This window comes from Strongylocentrotus purpuratus, unplaced genomic scaffold (assembly GCF_000002235.5).
Source record: "Strongylocentrotus purpuratus isolate Spur 01 unplaced genomic scaffold, Spur_5.0 spur5_scaffold_13, whole genome shotgun sequence".
In the NCBI taxonomy this organism is placed as follows: Eukaryota; Metazoa; Echinodermata; class Echinoidea; order Camarodonta; family Strongylocentrotidae; genus Strongylocentrotus; species Strongylocentrotus purpuratus.
In genome coordinates this window covers 7657886-7683693 of record NW_022145598.1, presented here as the reverse complement: position 1 = coordinate 7683693, position 25808 = coordinate 7657886, and the positions used below count along the sequence as shown (strand labels likewise).

At 36.8% G+C, this 25808-nt stretch overlaps 1 protein-coding gene across 5 annotated transcripts in view; it reads right to left on the bottom strand.

The window, feature by feature from the left end:
* Window positions 1-25808, bottom strand: part of LOC105447429 — a 136373-nt gene that overhangs the window by 12874 nt on the left and 97691 nt on the right. For 2 of the 5 annotated variants that reach the window (XM_030982801.1, XM_030982803.1), the window contains 16 exons: window positions 18601-18873; window positions 16088-16255; window positions 14408-14512; window positions 12270-12500; window positions 11735-11827; window positions 7283-7438; window positions 6529-6729; window positions 5691-5711; window positions 4893-5062; window positions 3865-3951; window positions 3377-3509; window positions 2947-3101; window positions 2409-2487; window positions 1505-1639; window positions 783-839; window positions 133-290 (listed from right to left, as the gene is read on the bottom strand). In XM_030982801.1, coding sequence (XP_030838661.1) covers window positions 133-290; window positions 783-839; window positions 1505-1639; window positions 2409-2487; window positions 2947-3101; window positions 3377-3509; window positions 3865-3951; window positions 4893-5062; window positions 5691-5711; window positions 6529-6729; window positions 7283-7438; window positions 11735-11827; window positions 12270-12500; window positions 14408-14512; window positions 16088-16255; window positions 18601-18873 — 2222 coding nt within the window. The remainder of the gene's footprint in view (window positions 1-132; window positions 291-782; window positions 840-1504; window positions 1640-2408; window positions 2488-2946; window positions 3102-3376; window positions 3510-3864; window positions 3952-4892; window positions 5063-5690; window positions 5712-6528; window positions 6730-7282; window positions 7439-11734; window positions 11828-12269; window positions 12501-14407; window positions 14513-16087; window positions 16256-18600; window positions 18874-25808) is intronic. The other 3 variants (XM_030982802.1, XM_030982805.1, XM_030982804.1) reach the window with 3 other exon arrangements.

The following is a 25808-nucleotide window of genomic DNA, read 5'->3' as shown; positions in this document are numbered from 1 at the left end:
TTTTTTTATTGTTGCTGTAATGGCGAGTCATGGTTTTTAGAATATAAACTGTCAAATATTAAATGAGAGAATGGATATAGGTTCAATATCAGTAGAAACAGCGCATAAAACAATTGAAATAATGGATCTTACTGAGCTCTCTATTTCTTGTTCTGGAGTGAAGTCATCATCTAGAACGATCTGATGCGGTCTTGATGCGGTGATACCATCATAGACGGTCAGGTACAGATTGGCTTTGAACAAGGTCGGAGAATCTTCACTGACCTTCATGAACACTGTCCAGTTACCCTCTGGAAAAACAGACACAACTTTCAGTGAGCAAAGGAATACGTATAACACTTCCAAGGGCTATGACATTAAAGTTGCTCATGCGTGGGTAAATAGAGGGCAGCATGCTGAGCCACCAGGTTTTACGCCCCCGTGCGTACTATTGTCCCCTTATGTGTACGTCCGTACGGGAGCGTAATACCCGTTGGCTCAGTGTTCGCCAAGTTGTCTACTTGGTACACAACCAATGACCAAGAACAATAAACATCAATTAAAAACAAATTCTCTAAAGAATATAGAACTCTTATTTACATGTACCTGTACAATTGTAGATGCTTTTCAAAAATAACTATCTGTGTGTCAATATGAGAACAAATTCGACTTTTAACCCTATTTCTTAACATATGTACAAGCAAATGAGAATTGGAGATGGTAAAACAAACCAAAAAGTCATAGACATACACTACCAATACATGTACATTACCCTAACAACGTTAGCCTAGGAGAATACTTACGTGATTCTGGCTTGGCATCGTCCTGAGTCTCATCGCTTTCTTTGGTTGATTGCTTGCCTGTTATAAGAGAAAAGAAAGTAGATTTCTAGATTAATGTCAAACTTCTTGGAAAACTGTTACAAATGTGAGATTCTTATTTGTGAACCAATGAGTTATCTGAGATATAACTGATTGGAAGGAAATGTTTTTTAATAAATGACATACATATAGACAGTATTCAGAAACTGTTCAAACTTCATCTGACATACATGTAGCTAAAAATGACAGATTTCCGGAATGCATGACATTATTTCCAACAACAATTGCTCCAAAAATAGATTTTACAAATTCCAAAGTCCATGTGATGCAAACCCAACTGTAACCGTAACAACCTAAAACACAATTTCAACACGAGTAAACCAAATACATTCTCAACCCTAACTCTACCTCTTTGACAGAATAAAAACCTGAAGCAAATATCAACTAGAGCAAAATATCCGTGGCTGACACCCAGTAAATAAGATTGTGACTGTGCCATGGACTAGTGATTGCCTGGTGGTGGAGTCGGAAGCTGTAGATGGCAGGTTCAAAGATTTTGTTCAGACTAGTTTTTCAATTACAGATCGATCAATTGATCTTATTTACTGGGTGTAAGCCACAAATATGTTTAAACATTTGAAATTTCTCCCAGTAAGCAAATATCGGTAGAGCATACATTAGATATCAGATGATTGAATTCTCACCTATAGGTTTGAGTTGTCTGTGTGTCTTCTTATCACCAATGTGATCATCTAGCCAGTTATTAACAGGGAAGAGGTATGCAGTGTCTGATTCCTCCCCTTCTCTCAACGTCACATGATCTAGGTATATTCCAGCACCTGACATTTACAAGAAAAACACAAACAGAAAACAGACAAATTATTGATACAGAATACTCTCATTGGTTGGGGTAACTATAACATGTAGTTCAAGCTTCAACCAACCTAAACATTTGGTAAGCAAGCTTTCGTCCACTCCTGTGGACTCTCTCAAGCCAAGATGAATTATCAAAATCTCGGTGAAAATATACATATGTACATGTACATTCAAAAGAAGAATACTTTAATTCAATATTTTTCAAAATGCAAGCTTCATATTTGAACATACTTGTATGTTTTTTAATATGATGTTGCCGTGCAAAATCATTTATAAATATCTATGACAAGACTTTTGAGTCTTTTGAAAAGTATAAGGATAAACTAGAAATGTTTTTGGGTAACACCATGAACTATGAACAGAACAAAGAATCAAAAGACTTACTTCTGGAGTGAAACATATCAATCCAAATGAGATCTCAGTAGAGATGAAGTGAAATGTTAAAAAGGAGGGAGATGTGATTTGGTCTAGCAGCACGTTCACTTGGTCTTTACCTACAAACTGAATCGGGCGACCCCGGTTCTAAACTGAGTCACGTCTTTTGAATGGTGACGTTAAAGGTCGGTCCCCAGACGTAAATAATAATATCTGATTGATATACGTTTGTAAAAACCCAATTACACACACACCAGAGGGTGATGTGAAAGGGGTAGGGGTACCACTGCGAACCCATTATATAATTGCAGGTCCATGGATTTAAAATGAGAGCCAGAGAGAAACAAATCAGCTTACCGTAACCCTTTGCATCATGGCCTATCTCCATCGTGGTGACTTCACCTAAAGATACTGCTTCTACCTTGAAAGTATCCACCTAAAGTAGCAAGAAGAATTACAGGACATGATCGGTATCATGCTTACAGCTATTCCTATTAAAATTACAGCTAAAAGCACTTAAAGTATTTGTATAATTTATCAAGCTCATGTGGAGCATATGCACCTGCACATAAAGACCACTTTCTTGTCTCCTGTAAGTAGTCTTTCTATACAGGTTTCCTGCTGAACTTTGAAACAAACTACCTTTACACATGTCAAAAACTGTCAGACTGTCAACCAATTCAAAACTTGTCTTAAGACACATTTTTTCAAAATTGCTTTTGATGTATATCTCATATGTATTGTAATTTGTAGGTCTATTCATAATTTTTGTTTTGTTTAATATGTAATTGTTTATCATTGTATTTTGTTTTTATAGCGCTTAGAGACTTTGATGGTAAGCGCTTTATAAGCACTGTGTTTATTATTATTATATTACTAAATCCTTGCATCTCACCTGATTCTGAATGAATTTGTCCTCCTTATCCTGTGAGTGGTAGAGAACCCTTTTACCCGTGTCTCCATTCTCCCCATGTAGGATCACCCACAGAGGGGCGTCGGTATAGGCCGCCCATCGGTCACCGGTATGGACAGAGATGTAGTACACCTCAACTGAAGGAGATGGAAGAGATAAAATGAACGTGAGAGAATTGACAAGTAGAAGTGGAGAGACAGAGGGAGACAGAGGGAGGGAGAGAGAGGGATTCTGGTTGATGAAATTAGAGAAGAAAGCAATGAATAATGAAAACAATAGTGGGAGAAAGATGACATACAAGTTTTGGGGTACATGTGTAAGATTTTGTCAAGTAATCACTTATTGCTTTGTTCTTAAATTGTATTCATGTCTGTGTGTGTATTTTTCAAAGATTCTGTAACTATTTTCGTACCTGGTAGAGGTTCCTGGTCTTCTCTCTTGACCGGTAGCTCTCTGAAGATATCTTGGTCATCTTGACCTCTGTCCATCCATCGGTCAAAAGCAAAGTCCAGTTTCTCTTTGGTGTGCTTGTCCTCCATGTGGACCTTGAATACAGAAAGGAAATAATACAGTAGACCGTGTTTATAAACCTGTTGACAACTGAATTATCTCATTCCCATAGGCTTAATACAGGGGCCACCAGATTCCAGTAGACATTGGGTTAAGAGGCCCTGTTTAATATTTTTTGCAAATGAGAATGAAAATGGTTATACAGTCTGTATTACACAAAATCAAACATCAAAATTGTACAGAGTTATGATTTTAACCCCTGATATTCTAGGTTTAAATTGTTAACAATGATCTCTCTTCCAATTACAATTCAAATTGGAAAACTATTAAGTTTTGCAAAAACATTCATGGAAATTTGATGGAAAAAAAATGACAAATGAATGTATGTACCTCTTTCAGATGCCAACCTTCCCATGATTCATTGTCATGATATCCGATCCGAATCTTGTAGATGTCTCCTATGTAGCCCACTTGGATCTGTATACAGTGATAAGGCATATGTCAAATTGAATAGATTGCTTGGTGGGTTTTAATATTAGTAATCAAATTGAACGTAAACACTCCGCATTAACACACAGAAATCAAATAGCCAGGGCCCTATATTCATCAAACCTTACTAAATTAGTTGTCAACTGATCACATAGGTTATTGCACATATTTATTTGACAATTAGGTCTAGTAAGGTTTGATAAATATAGGCTAGGTCTACATGCATCCTCTTATTCCATATGCTATTTTTTTCCTTTGTAAAAGTACATGTATATACAACTAAATGTAATTGACCAACAAATAAAAACACATGTAATAATAATAACAATAACTACTACAATAAAAATTAAAAAAGGAGAGGGGTAAGTAGAAGAAGAAAAAAGAAAGAGAAAATAAAGGAAGGAGAAGGAGAGAATAAGGAGAAATAGAAGAATAAAAAGAACAGTAAGAGAAAGGAGAAAAACAGAAGGAGAAGAAAAGAAAGAAGAAAAGAAAGACTGAGAGGGAGAAGAAGGAAAAGGAGGAAGAGAAGAACAAAAGGAAGAAGGAGAAGAAACAGAAGAAGAAGAGGAAGAAGAAGAAGAAGAAGATGAAGAAAAGAAAGAAGAAAAAGAAGATGAAGAAAAAAAGGAAAGAAGGAGAAGCAGAAGCAGAAGCAGAAGAAGGAGGAGAAGGAAAAGAAGGAGAAGAAGAAAACAAATAACAGAAAGAAGAAGAAAAACAGGAAGAGGAAGAAGAAACAGAAGAAGAAAAAGAAGAAGGAGAAAGAGGAGAAGGAGTAGAAGAAGAAAAAGAAGAAGGAGAAGGAGAAGGAGAAGAAGGAGAAGGAGAAGAAGGAGAAGGAGAAGAAGGAGAAGGCGAAGAAGGAGAAGGAGAAGAAGGAAAAGGAGGAAGAGAAGAAGAAGAACAATATAATCATGTTAACTTACATCAAAGCTCTCTGTCTTGCCTGGCTCAAAGCATCCATCCTCTTTCCTCTCCTTGTTGAGTAGGAGGGGATCAGACTTGCCATCCTTCCCATAAACCACCAGCTCCACCAAGGCATTGTGGGAAGGCTTAGAATCCTCATGAGTAACCACGGTTACCGTCCACTCACCCTCTGTTAAACATTGCAAGAACGTTTTACTTCAGATTAATCTACTCTCCTTTCTTTTAAGTTATATACATATTCTCCTGACGACGGAAAGTCAACCTGTTCGAAACGTTGAGCCCCTTCTACTACCCATTCTCTCCACCCAGCACTTTAGTTCTCTTTAGAACTATAAATTCAAAGAAAGATTACCAACAGTCCTTTTCAGGACTACCGGTACACACACTCAAGAAAGAAAGATAACCGACGGTCCTTTTCAGGACTCCCCAATCCCCAAACCTACCTAACATATACATGTAGTAAAAAAAAAAAAGCTACAAACATGTAAATTAAGTTCTTCTTTTTGTGATGTATCACTTGTATTAAATGTACATGAAAGTTTTGTTCACATGGTTATATAAAATTAAATGTGTTGTCTACATACAGTACATGTTTAACATCATTTCATCAAAGAATGTACCTGTAGATTCTTACATATATCTTCAGGCAAGAAATGTCTACAAATGTGTACTGTAAACAGGGTTCAAGAGCTGATCATTCAAAATAACATTTTCATGGATGAAACAGATGGCAAAATCTCAATACTGAAGTCTTTAGAGTATTTTGTCAGCATAAAGACTTATAAATGTCTACTTACCAGTTTCTTTGATATCAGGCTCTGAAAATACAATTTAAAAAGGGAAAGAGAGAGTGACAAAATAAATAAAGACATTTGTGACAGATAAAAGAACTTTCCTTGCATAGTCAGGCACTCAATTTCATACAAAGTGAACAACATCACTTCAATTATAAGGAAATGCTTCTAGCGAAATATACTGCACATAATCAAACCTTGCGTAATTCTCGGCAGTGCTACAAACAGAACATCCATGTTCATTTAGATATTTCAAAGGCAGTACAAAAACATGCTCCATCTTTGGATCCAGGTAACAAAACTTTACCCTAACCCTGACAATAAACCTAACCCTATCTCTACTCACTAGTCTTCTCCATTGCCTACACCATCTCACTCGTTGCACCATCCATTAAAGTCCAGATCCTAACTATGTGATCCGTCTCTGGGTCAAGGTCAAAGAAATTGACCCTAACCTTATCTCGATCTACTCACTAGTCTTTGTCTGCATCATCGAGTAAGGTCCTAATCATAATCATGTGATCTGATTCTAGGTTGGGTTCAAAGAATTTTATCCTAACCCTAACCATATCTCTACTCACTAGTCTTGTCTGTTAGCTCCACCATCTCACTCTCTACACCATCCAATAAGGTCCAGATCCTAACTACTTGATCCGTCTCTGGGTCAAGGTCAAAGAACTTTACCCTAACCCTAACCCTATCTCTACTCACTAGTCTTCTCCATTGCCTACACCATCTCACTCTCTACACCATCCAATAAGGTCCAGATCCTAACTACTTGATCCGTCTCTGGGTCAAGGCCAAAGAACTTTACCCTAATCCTAACCCTATCTCTACTCACTAGTCTTGTCTGTTAGCTCCACCACCTCACTCTCCACACCATCCGATAAAGTCCAGATCCTAACAACATGCTCCATCTCTGGATCAAGGTCAAAGAACTTTGCCGTGAAGACATCAGCTCTGACCTGCTTCGTAACCCCTAGTGGTTGGTTGGCCGCTGGGTCATCCTTGTTTCCTTTCTCTTTCTCTGATTGGTCAGTTCCTGGAAAATGGGAGTTACAGTTATATATGAGCCTGAGGAGTAGGTGTACATTTGTATATAGTTCTGGGCCCCTTTCTTAAAAAAAAGTTGCAATAGGTAACAAATAATTTGCAAAAGATATCAATTGCATCTCTTAAATAGTACAGAGATGCGGTTGATATCAATTGTGAATTATTAGTAGTTAATCTAAACTCATTTATAAGGACATGTTAATGCACAAACAAACATGAACAAATGCACCAAGATAATAATACATTCATTATTATGATACACTGTCACTCTGATGCAGTTGAAGAATACATGCAGAGTAAATGGAGAAAAAATTTCATCTATGCTATAAACTAAAAACAACCGAGGTTTGCATAAAACTTATTTTCACAACCATTCCGAAGTGAAATTTGAACATCTTGAAGTTTACATGTTCATTATTTGTCCTTTGTATATGGCTTGGTAACTGCAATAAATTAAATGGTTTTTGGCATGACAATTTTTTAATTTCTTATGAAACACCGACATGATAAAACAGACATAATTTTTTCTCTTTTTTTGTTACCTTCTTTCTCCTTATTCTCCTTCTCCTTTTCCACCTCTTCCTTTGTGAGACATGTCACCTTGTATCCCGTCATCGTTCCTTCCTCAGGTTTCTTCCAGCTAACTGCAATGGTTGTTGCTTCACACTCTAGCTTGGCTTCCACCACAGGATGGGGTCCTAGAAAGGGAATTGAGTTAAGAAAGTGAGTAATGCAGGTTGATGGTAAAGTGTTTAGAATTTTTTTTTATAGAGGACTTATCACCAAAATATGTTTTGCTCTGTGCGTGTATGTATAGGTTTGACGCTGATATCCTAAATGTGTATTTACATCATCACCATTGGTTTCAGCCTAAAAAAATTAGGTTGACTTTGACCACAGGGTGGGGGCCCTGGAATGTGAATACAGTTTAAACTTGTAAGCTGATCTTCTTCTTTCGTATGAGGCAGCAGAATATAAAATGAAAATATTATTAACAAAAAGAAATTTAATATAACAGTGATCACAAAAAAAAACTTTCTGGTGGCCATGACATTGCAAGTTGATAGGATGTCTGAAGCTAATTGATAATAATTGACATTTTATGAAGGATGAATGTTTAAAACAACTCTTTGGGGGTTGAATGTATATTTTGGCAAGTGCAAGGTGGTCATTTGCTCTTCCATATCACCAAGAACGATACAAAATAAACAGAAACAAACATTAAAAAGAGCAGTTTTCCTTGTTTTCTTGCTACATGTACATGTGTTTGGTCTCACTCTAGTACTTGACAACTTAATAATCAATTATATTAGGGAAAAAAATGATATCAGTTGTGAATGAGGCATGGTACTCAATGCTAACTATGCATGTCTATGCATTGAAAAGAGTGCGCAAAGAGGAAAAGTACTTGAGTTAAAGTGAAAACAAAATACACACACACATGAAATACAACCTACGAAGAAAGCAATAAATAATTACTTGAAAAAAGCTTACAATGTACCCCAAAAGTTGTATATCATTTTTTTCCCCACTGTTGTTTTCATTATTCATTGCTTTCTTCTCTAACTTCTAATAGCAAGCTTGGCACTCTCTTTATTCTTTGATGCACATGTATAATCTACATCTATAAAACTACACAACAATTGTCTTTGGATAAAAATGCAAGTGATTATAATAAAGTTGTGTACATGTATATCAAGTGATAGAAAACAACAAAACATAAAGGGAAAAAACAAAAGAGAAGAATATCATGTGAGAATTGCATGTATGCTAGAGGCTAAGAAGGACAAAAAAGTTAAATAGCTTTTTCTAAAATAAAATGTATGATTACAAAGCATGTTGATCTGTTGTAGAGCTAGAAAATAAAGGTTGGGTGAAAACAGATATTCTCCTTAATAGACCAAATATAACCAGACCAAATATTGACCACATATAATTGTTCATTTCAAAATGATGAAACATGAAATCTTAAACCTTGTACATAATGAGTAATGGTTAAAATATAAAAATGCATTGGACTAAAAACTGGAACTGAAATTTTTTTATAAAAAAGCTACGCAGATTAAAAAAGCAAAAACAATCAAGAGTATATGAAGGCATAAGGAAAAGTTCTGGAGGAAATTTGAAAAACATTACATAAAGAACAGTGTAAATTTGATTCAAATTTCAATAAGGAATACAAATACATGTAAAAGTCAAACAATAATGAGGCTGAAATCTTGTTTTAGAATCTAGTTCTTTTTCTTTGAAAACTACTGCCCTGCACAGCTATAGTACTTCACAAGAAACTACCAAAGAGCGAATACTTTCAGGACGTGTGCAGACATGTATACAATATTGCCATGAAAGCGAGACAGCATGTGCCTCAGAAATATATGCGTGTATAGATGAGAGAAGAATGACATGAGCGAAAGTGAAGTGAAGATGCTGTCAGTTGCATGCAATCTTTGACTCACTCTCCGGCTCCAAAGTCTGTGCCTCCAACGTGGCCTGCTCGCTCTCTAGCTGACCGTTGATTGTGATGATGGTGATGGTGTAGGCGGTCTTGGCCCTCAGTCCAGAGATGGTCAAACTCGTCTTGTCGGCGTCCACAATCCTGACCTCTTCTTCGTCTGACCCTGACTTGTAACCTTCATCGCCAGCCGTAGACTCACTGACCTGGTCATGTGAGCCATCATGTGAGCCATCACCTGATCCGTCTCCCGATTGTCCACTGTCGTTTGAATCAGCAGTAGAATCCTGGTTAGCTTCTGCGTTATCTTTTCCATCTTTGGTTTCATCCTTAGCATCTGTGTCACCTGATTCAGCTCTTGGGTCATGTGACTGATCTACTGATTCACTTTCAGGTGTTTTGTCTTCCTTGTTTTCCTCCCCTGATTCTGAACTTTTATCTCTTGAATCCTTTTCGGGGTCATCAGACTTTTCTTTGTGATCGGCGGGATCATCGTCTGCTTCCTTGTCCTGATCGACAAGCTTGTCATCACTGTCTTTTCCCTGATCGTCTGTTTTGTCCTTCTTTCCATCATCAGACTTCTTCTTAGCCGTTCCTTCTTGGCCCTCTTGAGCTTCCTCAATGGCCTTGTTATCAGCCTGGTCACCTGACTTCCCTTCTTGGTCACCTGACTTCTCTTCTTGGTCACCTGACTTCTCTCCCTGATCACCTGACTTATCACTTGATTCCTTATCTCCATTGGTCTTCATCCCATCCTCATCTTCGCGCTTCTCCCTCCTGTCCTCTTTCTCTGCATCGTCCTGCTCCCCGGTCTCACTGTCAGCCTTGAGATCACCTGACTGTTCTTGGTCACCTGATGCTTCATCAGTCTGATCAGGTGACTGCCCCTGGGGTGTGCATGTGATCTTGTATCCAGTGACTGGACCTTCTGGTTTGGTCCACGAGACCGAGATTGATTTGATGGAGCATTCAGTGCTCAGATTCTCTGGAGGTTTGGGATCTGTAAAGAGAAAAGAACATTGCAGACATGGTTATACAGGGCACTAACAATCCAAATGTGCACAATGAGATACAGAAGTCTGTGAGCTTCATGTTCTCTTTAATGGAAAAAAAAAAAATCTTGCAAGGCATCTATGTACTCTACTTTTCAGGTCAGTGGCAAGTGCTTGCAATACGGAATGGTTGTTTAGACGTGCATGTGCATGTTCATTTTAAAGACAGCTTTAGGGACATATGTAAACAGTAAACTTAGGTAATTTTCCATTTATGATGATGGAACCTTTACAAAATTTTACATCTACATAAGTGCATATCCATATTTGCATATCAACTTACAATCCAAGACTGTTGTTTTTCCTTCAATGGTGACCCCTTCACTCTCTCTCTCTCCATCCAGAGTCACAATGGTAGCAGTGTACTCTACCCCAGACTCCAACCCTGAGAAGGTAACACCAGTCTCCTCTGCCTCCACCTCTCTGATTTCTGGCTCAGCAATGCCCTCCTTCGTAGGAGTCGGAGGATTGCCATTGTCCTCCTTAACAGGAAGATGAGGGTTGTCCTTGTCCTCCTCTTTAGTAGCAGAAGGACGAGGGTTGTCATCGTTCTCCTTAGTGGAAGGATTAGGGTTGCCATCGTTCTCCTTAGTGGAAGGATTAGGGTTGCCATCGTCCTCCTTAGCAGGATGATTAGGGTCATCAACCTTCTCCTTAGTGGAAGGATTAGGGTTGTCATTAACCTCCTTAGCAAGAGGATGAGGGTCGTCATCGTCCTCCTTAGCGGGAGGGTTAGGGTAACCATCGTTCGCCTTCTCATCCTCGACATCAACAACCACCTTGGTCAGGGTGACCCTGTAGCCAGTCCTTGGACCATCCGGATGTTGCCATGACAATGTGATGACATCATGGGTCGGCTCAATCTCCGGATCTACAACTGGGCTAGGTGCTAACGAGACCATTCATTGCATTTGTTAGTAGTGAATATTACACATCAATGGAAACCTGTGCGTCAGTTACTCATACCACACCAATTCAGGGTTTGTATTAATGAAGAAATTATTGCACTGTGCTTGGATATCTACATTTCATGGGTTAATCTTGAATACACATATACTCTGACGACTCTGGTGACTGTTGAAATGGCAAAGCTGTTCCATAAAAAGTTGCAGTTAAATTAAAAGAAGTTATATGCTCCTTTATTCAACTGACTATACAAAGTGTCATGTACATTACTGCAGTCTATTAGACTACAAGTACAAGACTGCCAATTTTGTAAATGTGGGCAACGTTTCACAAAACCATTATACACCAGTACATGTAGGTACAAGTTCGGTGACATCCCATTAAAATAAGGGTATTAAAATTAACGTATGTTTCAATGGGATGTCAGTGAACTTGTACTTTATGATGGTTTCATGAAACAATTAATGCCATGGATGCTAGAAGCTGGTATGCAATACGATAGGCAGTTAATAATATATTCGTTATTAGCAGAAGAAATATGAGGTGTAAGATTAGTTTTGTAATTAGTCAGTGCTCTTTCCAACCTGGCGTTTTCTTTTTCTTCTTTGATTTAAAGTTCTTATATTTCTTCTGGATTGTTCTTGCGGCTTCATCCTCGTCCATCTGATTTTTGGGAGCTTGCAAAAATTATGGAAGGTGTATTCATAATAAGTGGATATTCATGTACATGTATTGGTCCAATGAGGTCAATGATACAGTTATGGGATTTCTTCAAGGGAGACATACTGAATGATTGTAAATGTACATGATAAGAAAGATACACGACCTCGCGGTGCCTAACAACTCGTCTGCCCTTTTCATTTCCCTATATTTTTCCATTTCCTTGTTGATTTTTGTTGTGCAATATTATTCCTGCTTTGTACATTATTGCATTTCATCTAACCAATTTTCAATGTATTGTATTTTAATGTAGATTTTTAATCTTTTGTAAATTCAATTTGTTTCAGGCCTTGGCTGCTATTTTGAATGTATGTTTTTCAATCAATTAACCAGTTCCAATCAAATCAAATCTTTCACAAATTGAAGATCATATAATGGATGTTTTTGGATAAAACTTACTTGTTGTTGCTTCTGTTTTAGCAGGTTCACTACACTCTGGTCCAGCTAAAGCACAAATGGTGATGTCATAAGGATGACTAGGCTTGAGACCAGTCACTTCAAGACTTGTTTCATCAGCTCCAACCTCCTTCGATCCCTCGTCTTCCTTATTCTCCTTCTTATCATCCTCCTTCTCTTTCTTCTTGTCATCCTCCTTCTCTTTCTTCTTATCATCCTTCTTCTTCTTAGGATCTGCCAGCAGAAAAAAAAGCTACAGTTAGATTCATTCTTCTGCTTTCTTACATTTACGTGCACATACAGGTAGGTCATGTTACATGCTTGTGTACTTTACATTTATCTATCTACAGTATTTAATGCAGGGGGCACATGACCCCATCCCTTCCCCACCCCTTTCCTCTCCTCTTTCCACTGAGGACAGACTTGCTGTTATTCTGTTACTTGTTTGTCATATGATGATGTATAATTATATTTAATACACAATATCACACTAACATGCAAGTACACATTGGCATGCAAAATTGTTTGATTACTGCATTTTCTGTACGTCGACAACTCTCACTTGTACAAAATAATTAACTGTTGTATATGATTTACCATCTTTCTATGTGATATTTACCTGTAATGCCATCTACATGCAAATGAACATCTGTAGTCTACATGTACTTATGGAAAATAATAGAACCCATGGGGAATACAATGTACACTCATAACAAATTAAACGTGGGAAAAAATCAAATGGAACTACATGTATTATGATGAGAACTCTAGCAGAAACATGTTGACTCTAACAATCTCAAATATAAGGGGAAGCATATAATGTATTAAATTTTTAAAAGAGATTATGGAACAACTTCACAAAATATTGAGTTGGTAAAAAGGGAAGGTTATTATAAAAGAGATAAAAACAAAAGGAAAGCAGGAGACAGAGAATAAAGAGGGAAAAAAATAAAATAATACTAAATTAAGTAGGAGGATATGTTATACAAAATAGAAATGAAATAAAAGGAAATAATGAAAAGAAAAGTAGGCGAAACAGAACTGAAACAAATAAGAAAAGGAAATGAAGAAAAAAAAAGGAAAATAGATAAATGAATAAAAAAAGGGCTATAATTAGACAATGAAACAGACCAGGAAGGAGAAAAAAGCGGAGAGAAAAAAATGATGTGTGTTAGTAGAGTAAGTCAAAGGATACTGTAAGAGTAAAAGAGAAAAAATAAGAATGCATGTACATCAATTCCATGTACACACAGTATTAGCCAGGAGGAAAAGGGAATGAACGAAAAAGGGAATGAACAAAAAAGGGAATCGAGAAAGGGAGGAAATACAGAAAGATAAACGAAGGGCAAAAAATGATAAACATGCATAAATGCATGAACAATGTTCTTTCAATTCAAACACAATGTGATAAAATGGAGATAATGTTGGTACCACAGCAAATAAATTAAGAAGGTTGATTATTACAGAAGAATGGATGAATGAATTTTTGATTAAAGATCTATGAAATTGACAGGAAAAGGAGGAAAACATGGAGAAAACAATAAGAAGCTATGGTTATAAAAAAAAAAAAAAATATGTTCTCAAAACGGGACAGTAGACCGTTTTCATAATCTAATCAAATTTAATGCATAAGTCTTTATTAGGTACATTTTACAAATCATTTTATTCACCTGCTATGAATTATTGTATTGCAATAGTCATAATGCGAAATGCAAATATTAATTATTGCTACATGTATGACGGACATACTGTACCTTATGGCTTGTCCTACCTAACAACACATAATGTATGCAACTCGCATTCTGACTCTTGAAATACAATAATTCATAGCATGTGAATAAAATGATTTGTAACGTGGCACTTATGCATGATGCATGGCAAAGGCTTATGCATTAAATTTGATTACATTACAAAAATGGCCTATTGAGTAAAGAAAAGATAAAAATGAACTATGAACTATAAAAATTTATGAACCTATGTTAGGCAAATTAATGTACTTCATATGACATAGATGATAGTGATGGAGCACACAGTTATTCTAAATAGAAACACAATCAAATGAATTGCTAATGACAAACTGATTTAAAGCAATCATGCTCTCTTCTGGTCTAACTCCTGGTCTAACTTCACACTACCTGTACCTGGCTTCGCTGGTCCTTTCTTCATCTTAAACTTCTTAAACTGCTGCTGTATTTTCAGAGCAGCTTTTTCAGTTTCGGGATCTTCCAAATCAATATCGATCTCTTCTGATAGCATGTGTGGTTCACAGAAAATATGCATTAGTGATGAAAGTGAGCTTAAAGGTAATACAAAGTTTTGGTATGGGGTCATGAATTTGGTTCAAATGAACATATTGGAAGCATATGCGATCCTACAATATTCAGTGATCGTTGGCGCAGTTGAAATCGAGTGTAAAGTGATGAAATTGTAATAATAAACTGTTTATGTTGTATAGCTCCCTCTCAAGGTCAATATATTAATTTAGCTATAAAACAATGTTTCTTGACTAATATCGACTGATTGGCTATTCCCGTTTGGAAATTATATATCACAACTACATATTCTGAGATGTGCATGGTCGCAGCTACCATTGTATGGTCGTAGGCGCTATTTGAAATTTATCAAAATTTACCGGGAGCACCGGTAAATTTTTATATTCAATTTATCTCGAAAGCAGAAATGTTTTAGGGGCTAAATTTTCTAGTGCTTATAATACATCCACAGGGGCATCCAAATATATCAAAATTGTACAGAATCACTATCCAGCCAATTTTCAAAATTTCCCAAAACTTTGTATTACCTTTAATAGCCAGAGGCAGTCGTAAAAAGGATAGCAATTCAAACTTTCACCAAAAAGTTATAGTGATCATACGCAGAAAGTTTAGGAAAAAAATAATATACACTATACATTGTATGTGCCTGAGAAATATCACATAAGTAAGGAGAATTCTTGAAATTTTTTCGGTCATTGACGTCAACTCAAATTACAAAATTTGCATCAAACTGATTGTGATGTAAGTTTCAACTATAACTGTGAATTCCATTTTACTGCACACAAAATTTGTTCATCATGTTTTTCCCTTTTTAGCCACAGGGACTCTTTATGGATTAGGTATTGAAATAATTGATTTCCTTGCACCACTTTCTACACATTTCATTCATTTAGTAAAACTATACACGTATCTCTTTTCACAAATGTACAGTAGTTGCTCTAAAACACTTCCCATGTAACAACCCCAAAAAGACATGATCACAGAATGTACAGGGTGTATATGTCAATTTGAAATGACACAGGTGAGATTATTTAGAATGAAAAAAATTCTTCCATGAAAATGCCAAATACTTTAACGATGACATTTCTCAATCTGTCGATACTGTGACTGTCCTTCTTTTATTCAAAGAATATTGCTGTAAATTTTGTGTTTGCCTGTAAAGCAGTGACATTGAATAGATAAGACATATCAACAAGTGTGTTTGGACGGCTGTGACACCTTGTGAAAACAATAATAGCTTGCAATTGGTGCTTGCATGGCTTCAGTGTTGAAAATGAATATGCTTTTCTTTCATAAACCTGGGGGGTGTTTCACAAAACTTGTCATCAGTGGCAAATGACAGTTTTTGTTATAAATCCTTGCTTCTGATTGGTTATCAGCAGATTTGTCAATGATATATGTCATTTGTCATTGAAAAAAGGCTTTGAGAAACAGGTCCCTGGTGTCAGAAGATACACAAGACTCACAAAGAAGTGTGGAATGAAAGTGAATATCACTTTGATTTAATTTGATTTAATTTGATTTTTCAAATTATTTTCAACGACATACCTTCTTCTTTCTCTTCATCCTTCTTCTCCTTCTCTTCGCTGCTTCCATCTTTAGATTTCCACTCTACCCTGTAACCAGTGTGTTCGCCTTCAGAGGGTGGGGACCAGCAAACTTTGAGCTTGTTGGAGGCAGTCTCTTCAATCTTTGGTTCCACGGCGAAGTGTGGCCCTGTGGATGGGGGGGGGGGGAGGGGGGAATGAGATGGAGATATGAATACTAAGACAAAAATAAATACAGTGAAATGTGTATTATAAAGACCACTCAACTGAGACAAGAAAAGTATTTATTGACAGCTGGCCTCTACGTACAGGTTCATTTGAAATATTTCAATGAGTTTACTCTATTCAAGGGAAAACAGAAAATGTGATCTTAATACTCTAAACAGGTGCTTGCTAAAAAGCAGCTCATGTAAATGACTACTACTAAATACATTTTATTAACTACATATACAACTCTATTACCTTCTAGTACTAGTAAATGTTAAATGACTACCCATAGGAAAGAAATGAGCCTGCCGCATACTCCTGCGGCAGACTTGCCGCAGATCTGCAGCAGACCTGCAGCAGACCTGCCGCAGACAAATTAGTTTTGCCGCAGACTTGCCGCAGACTTGCCGCATACTCTTTCAGTATGATGAAGAGTCTGCGGCAGGTCTGCCGCAGACTTGCTGCAGACTTGCCGCATACTCTTTCAGTATGATGAAGAGTCAGACCTGCCGCAGACTTGCTGCAGACCTGCTGCACACTCTTCCAGTATGATGAAGAGTCTGCGGCAGGTCTGCCGCAGACTTGCCGCATACTCTTTCAGTATGATGAAGAGTCTGCGGCAGGTCTGCCGCATACTCTTTCAGTATGATGAAGAGTCTGCGGCAGGTCTGCCGCAGACTTGCTGCATACCTGCAGCGGACTCTTCGTCATGAATATTCATATCTCATATAGACCTGCTGCAGACCTGCCGCATACTCTTTCATATCCAGTACGTGGCAATAAAATATGCATGAAGAAGAACCAGTGATAAACTGATTGATACTTCATAATCAATATATTGGCAATATCGATATTACCAATTAGGTAATACCAATATATATCGATATTACCAATTAGGTATATTCTATTCTCAATTGTATTAACTTCATCACATTGATCATTTGAAGTGTATTCAAGAGTAACATTTAAAGTGACACAGGCTCGTACACATATATATACTAAATATGTATATTGTTTCTTGGTTAGTAATCATAGTTTCTTGGTTAGTAATCAATATATCTATTGCTTAAACGTGAATGTAATTGTAACATGATCAGACAAAATAATCTATTGGTTAATAATGGCAAAAGGAAAATAGAAATCACAAAAATGATGTGCATTGTCTTAATTTGCTTAACAAATCATGATAAAAGTATTTTTCTGTCACACGTGTAAAGTAATAATGAATATGCATGAGATGATTGGTTTCAATTGGCCCTATTAGACTTTAATGGGATTTCCTGTGGCAGACCTGCCGCAGACTGTTCCTGTGGCGTACTGGTATGCGGCAAGTCTGGAGCAAAGTTTCGCCCTGCCGCAGATCTGCCGCAGACTGTTGCTGTGGCATACTAGTATGCGGCAAGTCTGGAGCAAAGTTTCATCCTGCCGCAGATCTGCCGCAGACTGTTCCTGTGGCATACTAGTATGCGGCAAGTCTGCAGCAAAATTTCATCCTGCCGCAGATCTGCCGCAGACTGTTCCTGTGGCATACTAGTATGCGGCAAGTCTGGAGCAAAGTTTCATCCTGCCGCAGATCTGCCGCAGACTGTTCCTGTGGCATACTAGTATGCGGCAAGTCTGCAGCAAAATTTCATCCTGCCGCAGATCTGCCGCAGACTGTTCCTGTGGCATACTAGTATGCGGCAAGTCTGGAGCAAAGTTTCATCCTGCCGCAGATCTGCCGCAGACTGTTCCTGTGGCATACTAGTATGCGGCAAGTCTGCAGCAAAATTTCATCCTGCCGCATACTTCGGCATACTCTTTGCCGCAGACTAAAAGTCTGCGGCAGGTCTGCGGCAGGTCTGCGGCATACTTTTCACTTTCCTATGGGTAGAGCCTCTATATGACAATATGTCTTGAAATCCTTTACTAATTTATGTCTGGATTAAATCATAATAGTACTGAAGCATTACTACAAGTTACATCTAGCAATTACCTGGATGAGTTGATAAAAGAGCGGGGACAAATACATTTCACAGATATCAATTTATGGTACATGGATGTACATGTACTACTGTACTGTACATGTACATATTGTACAACTACTTGTTATCTGGCAAGGTATTTAGTTTGTGTCCAAAAGGTTAATACCAAGTTTAATGAATTAATAAACATTATTAGTCTTGAAGCATACATGTAGGTGTAATTATATTCTTGATATCTAATATAATCCACAATAGGGGCATAAACTTCTTACATTTACAATCAATAGATCTATATTCAAACTTTTGATATATTCACTGTAGTTGATTTGGAAGGAAAAGTTACTTGTGAATTTCTTGATGGTGACTTTCTCTGACTCCTTCTCTCCATTCACAGTATAGATCTCCATCTCATGTTCTCTCCCCGCCACTAGACCGGACAGCTCATGAGACGTCTCATGATCTCCTCCATCCAGTTTGACCTCTGACCTTTCACCTCCCTTGGGCTGGCACACGACCCTGTAACCTGTGACCTCTCCCTCAGGTTTGACCCAGGTCAGCTGGATGGTGTCAAGGGTTGATTCGGCCTTGGGATCTTTGACCTGGTTGCTTTCAGATTCTGAATTGTGAAAAAAAAAAAGAACTAATGGAATATGATGATGCATTGTACATTGTTACTGCATAATTTAGGAAACCAGTTAAATGACTCATCACTACATGTACATAGTTTCTCCAAGTCATGACTGAATAATCATGTACTTTTCTCCTAGAAGATCTACACATAGGCACAATAAATGAACATACATGTATTGTTTATACATATATGTGCATCTATCTGTAAGTGCATCTTTACTCAGTGGAAGTACATGTACAAACATGTAGAAGGAGACACAAAATTATACTTATTGCAAAAATGTTCATCTTGGAAAGAAGGGAGCTACATAGAACAGAAAATCACAATATATGTATTAGTATTTTAAAAAGAGATGTACAGTACTGCAGAGTATACATACAGGATTTAAAGAGTAGTAGTAGTAGTAGTATTGACTCGGGTAGATTTAACAGAAGAGAAATTGTATATACAATGTAGAAATCATGGAGTGAAGAAAGACTTTTTACTAGAGTACATATACATATTTCTATACTTGTGTGTGCATATTCATGTGATATCTCGTATCTCAAATCTATACAGGTAATCAAGAGATAGGAGCTCCCACCTTCACAACTGAATTACGATGAAACTGACTGAATTCATCTCAGATTCAATCATAAAAATATCAACAACAATGTTAGACAAGGAGAAAAAAATATAAGACAGGCAAGAAATAGAGATGAACCAAGTAAATGTACATTTTTATATTTATTCTACACATACTATTTATTGTTTTAAAAAAATATTGAACATAACTATATGTAAATACAAGATCTGTACACGTAGAATATAAGGGAATCATTTTGACAAAGGAAATATACAAGTATGTTAGTTGTGTGCAGTCTGATCTGAAAAGTTCCGGTGATCATCACAAGACTGTCATCTAAGTCTAACAGTGCTTTTGGTATTAGTCAGTGCTCTTTCCAACCTGTTTTCTTTTTCTTCTTTGATTTAAAGTTCTTATAGTTCTTCTGGATTGTTCTTGCTGCTTCATCCTCGTCCATTTGCTTTGTGGGAGCTTGAAAAAGTTATGGGGAAGATACCAGAGTGATTATTCTATCTATGGTTAAAGACTTTTGGTATTACAAAAAACGCTAAACGGATCATAAACCTTGGATTGAAAAAGAAAAAAAAATGATTTCAGTGTCATAGAGTATTAATGAGCCAAAAATCAAAAATTAAAATAAAATATGTAAAAAAACACAGATATAAATCAAAACCTGGCAAAGTATGCCAATGGTCATACATTCCACAAAAGTACATGTGTTATACAAAAGAATTTTAAGTTGAGTAAACATTATTGCATAGTGTACAGTACCTTTAATAATCTCTAAAGCTCTTTTCTTATACAATGATGATCACTGAAAGAATCTAGAAAATTAACAGTAATTCATAAGCAGTCTTTCTCCTTTCCTCTCTCTTTAACCCTCTTACTCCCTTTGTACAATTTCTACTCTCTTCCCCCCCCCTCTCTCTCTCTCTTTCTCTCTAACTCTCCCTTCTCTATCTCTCTTGTTTATGTCTCCTTCTCTCCTTATTTACAGAATTCATCATATATAATCAGTCAAACTTTTGTTAGTAATGGTGCATCACTTACTTCACTCCTTGTGCAATGTGCACTGGATTCTAAACTTGATTTTAACAGTTCATATACTACCTGTTTAACCCCCTCCCCTTTCCCTCTCTCTCTCTCCCTCTTTCTCTTCCTATCCTCCTCTCCCTGAACACAAAAGTCATTAAAAAGTACAAACCTTTTTTTTTTAATAGTGCATAAGTCACTCAACTCTTTGTGTAATGTGGGGCATTTCATTTAAAAAAAATTAATCATCATCATCATCATCATCATTAGTATCCTTATTAAAGGGACAGGTATGCCAGTTAGAACTGATCAGAGGGCCTGAAAATCACCTAGAATGAGTTATTTTGTACACAAATAAGCCTAAACTATGGTCTGAAAATAACTCGCAAGGGCCTGAATTAAGGCTATTGCCTGAAAACTGGCATCTCTGAAGGGAAATCAAACCTTGAAAGCAAACTACTCAAGAGGAAATCAGAAAAATCAGAGAAGTAAACTGGTGAAATTTTGAATGAAATCGGACAACAACAAAGGTTGTAATCACTACAGGTATGGGCTCTTTAAATTGTTTGAATCCGTAATGCCTGTGTGATGAAAATATTACAAGGGCAGGTTTTCCCTTTATTCACAACTTGGTGATTGGCCCATTTAAAGTTAGTACTTGTGCAATAATCATCACTCATTCCAAGAGCAGACCACTTCAAAGTTGGTTGTTAAAGTTTCATCTTCGAGATGTTTCTATACCTTTCTTCTCTTCCTTGGCTGAAAGTGAGAAACAAGGGAAGATAAACAGAAACAAATTAGAGTTAATAGAAGTCACAAAGAGTTTTCACATATTTTAAGAGGTATATTGGCCTTATCTTCAGTATCAACATGCTCAATCTTCAAAATGTTAAATTTCATAGTTTTCCCAAATATATTAATGCACTGCCAACAGTTCATTGCATATCATTATCAGGTTAAATGTAAATATTGGAATAAACATTTATTTACATTTGTTTATTTTTGTCACAATTCCTTATTGCAAACAGTTAAACAAAGTCCACCAAAACATTTCCATGTATATGTTCATTCTCAAAAGTCTGCTAACTTGGGGAACCTCTCTCTTTTTTTTTTCAAGCATGAATATTTAAAATATAAATTATAATTTGTTGTTGTTGTAAATTACAGAAGCTGTACCCCATACTTTCAACAAACTGTCCAACTCTTTAATGCACAATGATGAAACGAAATAGTTACCTGTTTTGCCAGTAAGTTTAACTCTCTCACTCTTCTTATCCCCGTTGAGAGAAAAGATTTTGAGAACATAGGTCCTGTTCGGCAGCAGGTGGTCAAAAGTAGCCTTGGTGATCTCAGGGTCATCAATCTTGATGTCTTCTATTTCTTTTTCATCCTTTGATTTGCTTTTCTTATCCTTCTTGTCCTTCTTTGAGCTCTTTTGATCTTTCTCTCCATCATCTTTATCTTTCTTGTCTTTTGCAAGAGATGTCTTTTCCTTTTTCTTCTTGTTTTCCTTCTTCCCATCATCATCACCAACAGTAGTCTTTTCTTCCTTCTCTTCGTCATCATCTCCAACAGTTGTCTTTTCCTTCTTCTTTTTCTTCTTCCCGTCATCATCGTCGTTACCAACAGTAGTCTTTTCTTTCTTCTTCTTCTTTTCTTCCTTCCCCTCATCATTCCCAATGGAAGTCTTTTCATTCTCCTTTTCCTCTTCTTTGTTTAGATCTTTTGGTTCTTCCTCCTCACCATCCTTTTTGTTATCTTTTTCTTCTTCTTCTTCCCCTCCGACAGAAGTTTTTTCTTTCTTTTTACCCTTCTTGTCTCCATCCTCCTTCTCTTTCTCACCGACCTTTGTCTTTTCTTTCTTCTTCTTCTTGTCCTTCTTTTCATCCTTTGCTTCTTCTTCATCATCTACCTCCTTCTCAGAGTCTTCCTCTTTTGTTTCGCTTTCTTTTCTGTTCTTCTTTTTATCCTTCTTGTCTCCATCCTCCTTCTCTTTCTCACCGACCGTTGTCTTTTCTTTCTTCTTCTTTTTGTCCTTCTTTTCATCCTTTGCTTCTTCTTCATCATCCCCCTCCTTTTCAGAGTCATCCTCTTTTGTTTCACTTTCTTTTCTTTTCTTCTTTTTATCCTTCTCCTTTGATTTGTCTTTCTTATCCTTCTTCTCGCTCTTGTCTTTACTCTTCTCTCCATCCTTCTTGTCTTCTGCTGTGCAGGTCAGCAGGTATCCTGTGAGGTCACCAGCGGGTCGTTTCCATGACAATGTGATTGATGTAGATCTCGCTGACTCAATCGCAGCATCTTTGACTGGCAAAACCTTGGTTTCTTTGGCGAAAGCCACAGAAGCTGTGAACAAAGAGAAAAACAACGTTTTATAATACGCATGTACCATGTATAACCTCTGACCTAATGTATGACCTTTGACCTAATGTACATGTACAAGTAAAAACATGAAATGAACTAAGATTCATTAGCTAATGAATTCATCGACTCTTTGTCTGCTTCTGAATAAAATCTCTCTTTTTGAGTATTTTTGACATACTGTACATACTAAATTTGCAATAAAGGATAACTATAATGGTATTCCACTCTATGCTCCATTATATTGAATGAAACAGAAAAAGGACTTAATGTCTTTTGAGATACATGTAAAAGTATCTTGATGATGAAATATCAGTAGCAGCAAAACGAATAGAGATAGAGAGATTTCTACAACAACTGCCAACACAAATTGAATACAAAAGATAAGAAATACTGCACCCCATAAATAACATGTATTAGCTGGGGAAGGCATAGATTTGGTTTTACCTTGCAAATTAACACACTGTACATGTACATACATAAACACTTCATCAAAACATGGAATAATGATAAACAATGATAAATAATAATAAAAACAATAATGACTGAATAATGAAGAACTTACCTTTGTGAGACTTCTTGCTTTCCTCAATCGGTCCTGGAACATTAAAACAAAGCATCAAAACACATTTTCAAAAGCAACTGACATATTTCGCCCTATATGTACAGCACATAGAGTTTATTAAAATTTTGTTGTAAATACCTATTATAATTGAGGCATTATCTAAAGAGAAGACAAAAGACTTGATGCATGGCTGATCTTCAACGAAACAGGGTTAAGTCTTTTCTCAACTCTGTTGCTACGGCAAGCAGTAAGTGAAAAAGAATTTGTTTAATCAAATTATGGAAATGCAAGCATTACTTTAAACCAACAGAACTTTGTTATTCCTGGCACATTTTCTCTGATAGAGGTGTCACATGAAAGGGCAGAAAATGAACTTTCTAGAAAGTTCAGATACCGCCCTAAAAATGACTTTTTAGTTTCCTCTCTTCAAAATGTTTTCAATCACTCATGCATGAAATATGCATCATATGAGTTGCATCAAATGAAAGGGGATCTACATGTATGCTTTACAAATATGTGTCATTTATTAATTATAATTGTGATTAAAATATTATGATAAAATATTGATAATTCTCGGTTTTTTCTGGGACGCACTGTATATTGTACTTCATTATAAATATATAATGAAAAAGCCAGGAAGAATTGAGTAAAGTTTCAAACAGGTTCGATACATGTGGAAGTTCATATCTACCACAGATACCCAAAATGTACAATATACATGTACATTGCAGTACGGTTTCTGATTATTCTTGGCTACATGTACATTGCAGTACGGTTTCTGATTATTCTTGGCTACATGTACATTGCAGTACGGTTTCTGATTATTCTTGGCTACATGTACATTGTACGTCATCAATCATTGTACTGTAATTACAAGTCATTATTGTTAGGCATACATACCAGGTTTACCACTGAGCTTGACTGAATCACTCTTAGACTCTCCATCCAGGCTGTAGATTTTAATCACGTACACGATGTCAGGGTCCAGATCATTGAAGACAGCCTTCCAAACGGCTGGATCATCAAGTCTAATTTCTTTCTTCTCATCCTTTGTACTCTTTTTCCCTCCACTGTCAACGGTTGTTTTCTCCTTCTTTTTGTCACCATCGATGGAAGTCTTCTCTTTCTTCTTCTTATCCTTTCCATGCTTCTCGTCATCACCAAGAGTTGTTTTGTCCTTTTTTTTCTTTTTTCCTTCTTCCTTCTCATCCCCTTCCAGAGTTGTTTTATCTTTCTTCTGCTTTTCTTCTTCTTTGCCATCTTCCTTTCCTTCTTCTTTAAGTTCATTTTCTTTATCATTTTTTATCTTATTGCTTTCTTCTTCCTCATCCTCTCCCTTCACTTCTTCTGTCTCTCCACTTTCCTCCTCATGATCTTTCTTGTCCTTCTTATCTCCGCTCTTCTTCTTCTTCTTGTCGCTCTTCTTCTCCTGTCCTCTATCATCCTTATCTTCATCATCACCCTTCCCTTCATCCTCCTTCTTTTTCTTCTTGTCTTCCTTCTCTGGTGAGCAAGTGATGAGATAACCTTTGACCTCTCCATCAGGTCGTTTCCAGGTCACTTTGAGTGTCCCGGGAGCTGGCTCAAGTTTAGCATTCTCAACAGGTGGCAATTTCGTGGCTTTTTCTGAAATGGCAAAGAAAAAGAACAAAACTAAATTGCAGATTTTTCTCTTTGCCGTCAAGTACATTAAGTCTTTTTAATGTGATTTTCCCTAGATGCTTTAATACTTTATACAATCTTTATATACATGTACAAGTCTATTATGTTGGGGCTCTATCTTGAAATAATGAAGAAAGAAAGTATAAATAGAACATCATTTTTTTCAAGACACTGAAAAAAGTATTATACTCTTTTGAATAATTATTTTCTTCACCATACCTGTATTTTCGCTTCAAATTATTCCAACCAACCCTAGGGATTCAGACAATTTGTAGTAAATTATTTCGTTTTTTTCTCAGCCTTTAAAACAAATGTGTTTACAGACATTTCTAAACTTTCAAGCAGGTTTCAGATTAGCCATTGCATGTTCCTTATATTTTTTTAATCATTTCAATTATTTTCACATATTCTCTTTCAGATAAAAAAAAAAGATTTGTATGACCCTGGTTCAATGTATTTACAGTTCATAAAACACAAAATAACATGTTTTTGAAATTTATAAGAAATGAACTCACTTGGTGCAGCCTCAGCCGAGGCTTTATCAATTTCCTTCTCTCCATCCAAGACAACAACTTCCACCAGATAGGTCACCCTTTCCTGCAGGTCGTCAAAGGTCGTAGAGGTCACATCAGGGTCATCAACTCTGACCTCTTTTATGGCGAGGTCATCTGGTGGTGGGTCGCCACTGTCCTTCGGTCGACACGTTACCTTGTAGCCTGTGAATGCTGCAGTCACTGG